This window comes from Glycine max, chromosome 6, assembly GCF_000004515.6.
Source record: "Glycine max cultivar Williams 82 chromosome 6, Glycine_max_v4.0, whole genome shotgun sequence".
Classification (NCBI taxonomy): Eukaryota; Viridiplantae; Streptophyta; class Magnoliopsida; order Fabales; family Fabaceae; genus Glycine; species Glycine max.
In genome coordinates, this window is record NC_038242.2 from 32,253,042 (window position 1) to 32,262,819 (window position 9,778).

The window sequence follows — 9,778 nt, forward strand, 5'->3', positions numbered from 1 at the left end:
ATTTGAGAAGACATTTAGACAGATGTTATAAACATGAGACAAATAATAGTAGAAATGAGAGAGCAAGAATAAACTACCAGGAATAGTGTGAAATTTCAGAATCTTCAAATAAAAAGCAATTGACCTCTTTCAAAAGAACATCTTTTGCTTCCTCTTCACTTAATTCTGGAGGAAACAAAGAAACAGAAAATTAACAAGAATCATCAGGTCATCTGCCAGACAAAATTGTGCTTTGCCTTGCAATTTTCACTGTTTGAGTTATGTGTGAATAACTCTAGAGCTTTTTGAATGACAGAACAAAAGAAGTATATATCAAGATGTACCAAGCTTCTTGTTGGGTGAATCAATGGGTGGAGCCATTGATTTGAATATTCACTTCAAACAACCTGCTGCATGGAATGGTGCTGCTCTTATTGCACCTTTGTGCAAGGTGTATCTCCTTGAATTTAAACTACAAATATAATTTTACGCAAAACAGAACAACCACCATATTGAATCGAAAGCATAGCTATAAATATTCAAATGTCCTTGACCTACAAAGTATTTAGTATCACGACTATCTAGCTGCCAATAATCCGCCAAAAAAGGCATTGCATCATATTCTTAAAATGACCCAGACAATGATTTTCAGTAGACTTGAAACAATTTTACTTCATTCCAAGTTCAAGGTGAGTAGCAAAGTCACAAGCGGGTTAACAATCCCTTTGTCTCATACCAGGATAGTTCATGAACCTTAGCCATTACAATGATTTATGAATATAAATTAAAAACATGTAGGCGGGAAAGAAAATTTGCTATCCATAATAAAATAATCCTCTCTAACAGTGCGTGAGATGCAAATTTAAAGCAAGGTGACTTGTCAATTATCAACTTATTCATATCATTGTATGACAACAGTCACTAATCACAAACAACATTCACACCAAGAATGCCAAATAACACAACCACAAATGCACAAAGTATTAAAGAAGACGCAGAAGTAGAAAGCATTGTAGTCCACAATATCCAATAATCTCAATCATCCATTGATCGTTCCTTACTAATAAATGTCAAAATCAGCGAATTCTACAACGCAAGAAATACAATTGGAAAAATCTCAAATTCCAAAACCAAAAACACCACGTATCCTCTGGAAAATAAGATGCCGCCACCCCCTTTCCGTGTTCTCCACCACAGTAGCATTACCATACCTTAATAAAGATTCAAGAACAAATCACACCACCTTAACAAACCAAACAAAACAAAACAAAAACAAAACTTCCCCAAACCATTCCCAAATTCTCAATCAAACACTCACATATCCTCTTCAGGCACATCAGTATGTGTCAGCTTAACAACCGTAACACCCGATTCAGGCTCCTCAAACACAAGCCTCACCTGCAAATAAACACAGATAATCACATTATTGTCATTTATGATTAAAATCATTATTTTTTTCTAACCATTTAGTACAAAACCCAAAAACACTTACTGTGGATTGAACTCCATCATTCCAGCTTCCAAACCTCCATCTCTGAACAATCAACTTACCCTCTTGCAACTCCAAATTAGTTCCAGTAACCGACCCATCAAAAATGCTAAACTCACCCTCAACCTCCTTACTAATCCTCACATTGATCTGCGTAAAATCCTTCCACCTATTCTTATCCATCAAAATCTCAAACAAATCTTTAGCTCTGCAATTAAACCTCTCTGTCATGCTAATACTCTTCCTTCCCTTCTTCACCTTCTCCTTCTTCGGCGTAGAAGCCGTTGTTTTCGTCATTTACGTGAAATCAGAAGTGTGTTGCTTGAATAGGGTATGGCTTGAACATGACGAACAAGGAACAACTAGGGCTTTAATGCGAAATCAGAAGTGTGAGCAAGTTACGCACGGGTTATTTTTTTAATTACTTTTTTTTTCAATTACTACGTTTTTTTTACTAATACCCGCCGTAAATATTGTTACATATAACATTCTAAGGCGGTTTTCAATAACCGCCTTAGAAGGTGTGTCATAAAATGAATTTCTCAACAGAATAATTACAAAAATGCCACCATACAACTTTCTAAAGCGGTTCTTTCTACAACCGTCGTAGATTAGGTGTCGTAGAAAGTCTTTTTTTTAGTAGTGAATTTGGGTGAGTATATATGAGAACTATGGGGAATAGAGGAGCTTTAATTTTACTTTTGAGGCTTTGGTTTGAAAGAAAACATATAAGAGAATTTTCACACAACACACAGAGAAATGGGTGGCATTGGAAACCTTAAACATGATATGGCAATTAACTCTAAGACAACTCTGAAGAGTTTACCACTTGCAAATTGTATAAGTAAATATATAGATTATAAGCAAAATAGAGATAGAACGAGTACTTGAAAATGAGGTTGGTATTTTAAATCAATGAAAAAAAAAGAAAAGGATAAATATTTGATATCTAAGTTGAAAATATGAGAGGATTAGTGACCAGCGTTCACTACTACAAAAAGCAGATTTAACATCGTCAGCTTAACATCGGTTATTGAGAAAACCGAAGTGAACATAAACACGGTGGCATATTTGTAAATAATGTGTATTCGTTAACATCGGTCTTCTGAAAAGCCAATATTAACTAACTTACATTAACATCGGTTCTTAAAATACCGATGTTAATAAACTGTAGTTAACATCGGTTTTTCAAGAACCGATGTTAATGTAAGTTAGTTAACATCGGATTTTCAGAAGACCGATGTTAACATATCATAATTTAACATCGGTTTCTTTCAGAAAACCGATGTTAACATTAACATGATTTTATTAACATCGGTTTTGTGTTGAAAGCCGATGTGAGGCTTGTGGCGTCCCCAAAATAATGACTGGTTTAATAGTAATGATTTAAATAACAAAAACCATGGTAAATTTTTTTTCTTCCTTTTTCTTTTTCATTTCTTTCTCTTTTCACAAAAATTAAGTCCAGAAGGAGAATCATCACTATAGAGTCCTGAATGGCCAATTCACAACTCTATTCGGAGTCATTTCTTTCTGATCACTCATAACCTCTAAATATTTTGCTTTTTCAAAAGGAAAGGTATGCCAGCCATTACTTTAGGTCGTCACGTGAAAATAATAAAATAAAATACGGTCGATAAACTCTTTTGCAAATAAAGTTTCCTAATGCTTTCTTTTCAAATAACAAGATTAAACATAAGTACATTCATCATTTAAAGCTGTCCAAAATATGAGAGTTTTGCAAAATACATAGTGTCATCCAGAGCAAAGGTGTCCACTGTAGTGGCTTCAGCCACATGTATACAATCATCAAATTCCTATACAATAGGTCTACCCATACAAAAACAAAAGAGTAAACCTAACAGTCAGTCCTAGATACACCCACCCTCAAAAGTATATAAAACTAGTCCAATGAGCTGTCTACTATGATGAAGAGCCTCCACTGATCGCCATCTCTCCAGGGCCACTATCCTCCATAGAGTCTGCCTCAGATGCCGACATGACGTCCTCGGGAGAATCCACCTCAGGGAGTGGGTCCTCATCATCCACTAGAAAGTCAAGAGCATCCATAACAGGCTCAGGAGGTAGCTCCTTAGAATCCTCCTCAGGGTCTTCCTCGGATGACGTCACCTCGATCACTTGGACTGGCTCCACTAGACGGTATGGTGTAGGCGTGGGTAGTATCCACTCCACAGTGCGCTGAAGCGTGCGCGCGGGTTCATCTGGATGCACCAATGAAGTAGCCGTGAATCGAATCATGCCCCGAAATCGGCACCTCGCATTGCCTTCGAGGGTCTCCCAAGCTCCCTCTAGGCACTCCATCTCCACTCGGTCATGGATTAGTTGCGCCGCCATCATGATCTACAAGAAATAAAAGAAAGGGGTAGACTCTTTCACGTGATATCTAACTACGGAGCAACACAATGCGTCTCATAACCACTACATGTAAGTAAAAGGGGTATCTCAAGGCTTTTCATCTCTGGTAATCGATTACACAGCCTTGGTAATCGATTACCAGAGGCTAAACTCGAATTACACAGCCTCAGGACATGAAACCTGCAAAAAATGCACTGTGTAATCGATTACACATAACTGGTAATCGATTACCAGTGGCATGTTCCTCTGTGTAATCGATTACACAGCCTGGTAATCGATTACCAAAGGCCTCCACAACATGCTGCCTTCATTTCTAAGCCTGGTAATCGATTACACCCCTTGGTAATCGATTACCATAAGCCCTCTTAACTTCCTGATCTCGTTTTTAAGCCTGGTAATCGATTGCGCTCCCCTGGTAATCGATTACCAGAGGCCATCTTAGCTTCCTGCCTTCACTTTTAAGCCTTGTAATCGATTACCCACCCTTGGTAATCGATTACCAGAGGCCATATCACAGATATCACTCAAGATTCATAGCTGGCCAGCCACCACACAAGCCTCCCTGCTTTGTGGTCTTTGTTCTTTTATCGGTTGACTGTCAGGAGCTCGCCTGTTTAGGTACATCACAGGTTCTCACTGACTGACTATGCCCAGGTTGGGTCGGGATTGGTCAAGCTTGGTTTTGGGCAATAGCACCCCACCTGACATCCCCAAGGTCTCCTGACCCCCGCGACATATCTCCAGGTACCACTCTGTGGTCAACGAATAAAAGTAGGAAGTCTCACCCTTCCACACTTCCTCATTTCAAGCTTGTAGGATTATGGGGTATCCATCACATGTGGTACTAGGTGGCGGTCGGGCGATGGTGCAAAACAATTCTCCACATCCACAAATCACGTATAACCCACCATCCCATGTTGCCCACCTCAACTGAGCTCACATACTCCCACGTAGCCCTTATCCTCGTTCCTCTCAACGCCGGGTCCCCATCAATCCTCCCAAGCTTCCACAACATCCAAGTAATTCAACATCCAAGCATCATGAACTAACACATCCAAGAAAACAGGGCAGAGGCAGAAAACTCTGCCCAAAACACAAACCAACATCACAACTTTTCACACTCAATTACCCCAGTAATATTCTCTTCGTTCCAATTCGTTAACCGTTGGATCGACTCAAAAATTTTACTGGAAGTCTCTAGCACATAAATCTACATTATGACCATTGGGATCTGCTAGAAAACGTCCAGAACCCAATCTGTACTACTCTTTCCACAACCAGCAAAACACAACACTTTCTGCACAAAGCCAAAATTCTGCTGCACCTATTTGACAGCAAAATTCTGCATAAAGTGCAGATTTTCGAAATCACACTTTCCCTCATCCAATTTTGCCCAAATTGAATCCTACAAGTCCCAAATCATGTATCAATCATGTCTAAACCAAGGACAAGCTTCATACCAAAGCAACTCAAAATCTAGGCATCTAAAACCCCTCAATTTAGTGGATTTTCAAGGTTTGAGAAGTGAAAATGAGAATGGGGTAAATTTAGAGTAAACTCTCACCTCACACAAGTCTATAACATCGATCTAAACTTGCTCAAACTGATTTTATGCCTCAAATTCCGCCGAATCAAAATTTGACTCCTCAACACCCAATTTTACCCTAGGAATGGCTCTTGCCTTCACTTTGGTCATTTGTTTTTCTCTCTTGCACAGTCCAAGCTTTCTCATAAGTCCTAAATGACATTTCAAACTAGGATTTACTCACTTTAACCTCCATTTACCACTGAATCCCGTTTTAGCCTTCCAACTCTCAAAGCCTCACTCTTTTTCTACTCATAACACTACATTCTCACTTTCTAACCCTAGGTTAACTCTACCCTTCATCCCTAGCAATTTTCCATCAGCAATTTCAGCACATAAACATCACAAGCATCATCATAAAAACCCTAAAACAGAATGGGTAAGCTTGACTCACACCAAACATGGCAAGTTCAACATGCTTTCAACAAATTTCTTCACAAATAACTATCATGAAGCAGAAACCTAGCAAAACTACCCATCATATCTCCCAAAACCCAGTACCCACGAAAATCAAGTGAGAAAGAAGTCTACCCAAACCTGAAATTTCGAAGTCCCACACGTAGAGATGCGCTTCATGACTCCGAAAATGCCTTCCTTTCGCGATTTGGAGCAGAAATGGCTACCAAAGGTTGGAGCTTTGTTGGAGCTTCAATGGTGGAGGAAGAAGAAGAGAATGGCAACGTGAGAGAGAGAAGGAGAAAGGCTTCTGAAATTTTGGGGCTGAGTGAGGAGAGAGAGTGTTGCTTTTTGGTTTAAAAAAAAAGGCTTTTCTCTTTTCTTATTATTTTATTTTAAGCTATGCCACATGTCTCCATTTGAGTGGAGCAAAAGAGCCCACTTTTTCTCTTGATGTGACTCATGCTCAGCCACATGAAGAGAAAAATATGACCTTTTGAAATGCCAAAATCTTGCCTCAGTTTACGTGCCGTTTCTCTGGTTCCAGTCCCTCGCGTTTCTCTGCACCCGTCGTTGCATGCAAAACGATGATTTTTAGACTAATTAATTGAGAGTTAACCCATAACCATCCAGTTATGGATTTCTCTTCGTTAATTAGCCTAACCCGCGTATCTTTTCCCCCAATATACTTACTTCTACCAGGAGTATATACATATATACATACACTGAATAATACTCATATATATATATAACCATTTAAATGCACCGTTTACAAAAATTTCTGGGTAGAAATTTCCAGGATGTCACAAGGCTTATATTTAAAAATATTAGAATATGAGCCCTATTTTGCTCGTGCTCTTTGATCTTCTTCTCTGTCTAAGCTTTCTTCTTTGCGACTGTAAGCTTTCTCTGTCCCATCAAGCTTATCGACACATTGACAGCTCGCCACCTTTCATGACTCTGTCTCACGTACTTTTCGACAGTGTGTCTTGTGTCTAACTAGGTTTGGTATTTTTGAACGAGTTTGCAAACATGGCCAATCTCAGGTACTTTCGTGACTCTGTCTCAGGTATTTTTGAACGGGTTTGCCCCTACAGCGAGGACTAAAAGTCTAAAAAGGGGATGTTGTAGGTTTCTCTTTTTGCAAGTACCAATCTCAGGTAGAACATTGCTTCTCTTTTCCAGTTGATGGTATGTTTGGTTGTTTAGGATTTTCTATGGTGGTATTTTTCTGTCCTCTTCTTGGTGGTATTTTTCTGTTCTCTTCTTTGTGATTTGTGTGGAGTTCTAGTTGTTTGTTCATTTGCAAGTTAGAGCAGGGTTCTCATAGAGGTGTGGCTCGAACCCCTTAACTACACCAGCACCACATATAGCTCCGAAGCACTGCATGATTATGTAAAAAATTGCCCTTGTCAGAGAGAGCTTGCATGGCAAGAACAACCCAAATGTCACTGCTGGGTTAATATGACCCTCTGCATTAGAAAATTTACACAAGCTACATTAGGCAAAAAAAAATAAAAAAAATTAGGGAGATTACTTCATTAACTATATTTTTTTCATGCAATTTTGTAATTTGTCTTGTAAAAAGAAGGAGGATACGAGAGAAAGTTATGAAGAGATCTCATAATAAATAATATTCTTAAATTTTTAATCTTTAATAGAGTCAAATAGTATCATCTTTGTGTGATTTAAGTAACCAACCACATTTAGTATAAGGCTGTACTACTATTAATTGATTTCTTGAGTGTCTACTATGAACTAGAATTTTTTTCACTACTTTATAATGTGAAAATTTCATATAACTTCATATATATGAGAGAGAAACTCTGATAAAATTAGGGAGTTTACTTTTTGTTTTGGAGAAAATGGGGGATTTTTGGACAATTTCTAGACAATTTCTTGCTAGTGGTGTTGCTATGAGGGAGTTTGGACAATTTTTGGACAATTTCTGACTGGTGGTAGTCTTATTCATCTTACTTATTTCTTTGTGTAAGTAGTATTTTTCAGTAGACCAATCTAGAATCTGATAAACTCATCTTTAGACACCTTTTCCAATCTTTGCACGTATAGAAAACATTCCTTTGTTGGCTTCTAATATAACAATTCCACAGCTGCTTACAATCATTACAGTCCCAGAAAAGATGCAAGAGAGCCTCAGCTTTAGCTTGACATGCACAAGACTCATCATTCACACTTATGCCAATTCTCAATCTCTTTGCATTTGTCAAAATGCTTTCATGACTAATCTTCCATAAGAACATTCTAATTCTTTTCAGACCTGGCCATCTATGCAGCAACTTAAATAAGTTAATATCAAAAGTCACTTGCAGATCACAAACACCATAAGCTGACTTCAAATTAAAGGAACCATCAACAGTTCCTTTCCAAGCTATTCTATCCAAACCAGCTTCTGTTCTTGGAGGGCTCATACCTAATATGTTACAAACAAAGGACACAGGTAAATAATTATGAAAATTATTGTATCATAATAACACTCAACTGAGGCCTTCAACACATCTTCTAGGACATCCCTGGATACAATACTCAATAAGGAATCACAATTCCTTATGCAATATGTTGTCTCTCTAGAATTTCACTTTGGATCCATCACCCAACACACATTGGTTTTCAGAAGACTGATGTTAACATATGATAATTTAACATCGATTTGTTCCAGAAAACTGATGTTAACGTTAACATCATTTTATTAACATCGGTTTTGTGTTGAAAACCGATGTTGGGCTTATATTTAAAAATATTAGAATGCGAGCCCTATTTTGCTTGCGCTCTGTTCTTCCTCTCTGTCTAAGCTTTCTTCATCGTGACTGTATGTATCTCTCTGTCCCTACAATAATGTTTGCCCTCTCACACGCAGTTCTTAACCTCCTTAGGGTTCTCACTAGTGTCCAATTTGTTCTTCTTTTTAAATTCCTCTACAAAATAGCTCACCATTCTATTTTCAAAGTCCTCTCCACCTTAAGTCAGTATTTCCAACAATAGCCTTATCTGGGTCATTACCAAAGTCTATGGTAAATGAGTGTCAATTGTTAAAGGTTCAGAAAACAACATTCTTAGCCTTTTGTGTGCCTCCCAAGTGCTTTGCAGCAAGTTGGTGTGGCCTTGAAATTGTTGGCTAGTGTAAAACAAATTGAAACTCAATCCCATCCTTGCTAGTATAAAAAAATACAACTCCAGCACCCAGTAAAGCTTATTCCATGTTTGCCCATATCATAAACAAGCACCATATCTGCTGAAAGTTGATTGATTCCATGGACCTGGTAAGAAGATGTGTGTGACCATAAGCCAAACCCATCATGTTGGATCAAGTGGCCTCAGAATAATTAAGAAGGGGGGGTTGAATTAATTATTCCTAAACATTTACCAATTAAAAAATTACTCTTTTAAGGCTTTTACTAAATTGTTAAGAGAATGAGGAGTAGAAGAGAAACTTAACAGAAAGTAAAAGCGAAAATTAAATGCACAGCGGAAAGTAAAAGAGTAGGGAAGAAGGAAACAAACACACAAGAGTTTTTATACTGGTTCGGTAACAACCCATGCCTACATCCAGTCCCCAAGCGACCTGCGGTCCTTGAGATTTCTTTCAACCTTGTAAAAATCCATTTACAAGCAAAGATCCACAAGGGATGTACCCTCCCTTGTTCTCTTTGAACCTAGTGGATGTACCCTCCATTAGAACTGATCCACAAGAGATGTACCCTCTCTTGTTCTCAGTCAAACCCAAGTAGATGTACCCTCTACTTGTACCACATAGGATGTACCCTCCAATGTGTTAAGACAAAGTTCTCAGGCGGTTAGTCCTTTGAAACTTTGTGAATGGGGAAACAAAAGAATTCTTAGGCGGTTAGTCCTTTGAAATCTTTTGTTTTAGGGAAACGAAAGAATCAAAAGAATTCTCAGACTGTGCCGTTTTGAATTCTTTGACAAGGGAGAAG

General features: G+C 38.3%; 1 protein-coding gene across 1 annotated transcript; it reads right to left on the reverse strand.

The window, feature by feature from the left end:
- Positions 1 to 1,011: 1,011 nt before the first annotated feature.
- Positions 1,012 to 1,790, reverse strand: LOC100815238 (activator of 90 kDa heat shock protein ATPase homolog). Its single transcript, XM_003525909.5, has 3 exons — positions 1,472 to 1,790; positions 1,298 to 1,377; positions 1,012 to 1,190 (listed from the first exon to the last, which is right to left on the reverse strand). The coding sequence occupies exons 1-3, from the start codon at positions 1,763 to 1,765 to the stop codon at positions 1,097 to 1,099; spliced, it is 468 nt and encodes a 155-aa protein (XP_003525957.3). The 5' UTR covers positions 1,766 to 1,790; the 3' UTR covers positions 1,012 to 1,096.
- Positions 1,791 to 9,778: the final 7,988 nt, after the last annotated feature.

Bases quoted from the DNA above. Each gene is read 5' to 3' on its own strand.
- LOC100815238 (XM_003525909.5), bottom strand. From the start codon at position 1,765: ATGACGAAAACAACGGCTTCTACGCCGAAGAAGGAGAAGGTGAAGAAG. The intron at 1,378-1,471 runs GTAAGTGTTTTT...GTTTATTTGCAG, and splicing joins ATGATGGAGTTCAATCCACA to GTGAGGCTTGTGTTTGAGGA. The intron at 1,191-1,297 runs GTGAGTGTTTGA...ATCTTTATTAAG, and splicing joins GATGTGCCTGAAGAGGATAT to GTATGGTAATGCTACTGTGG.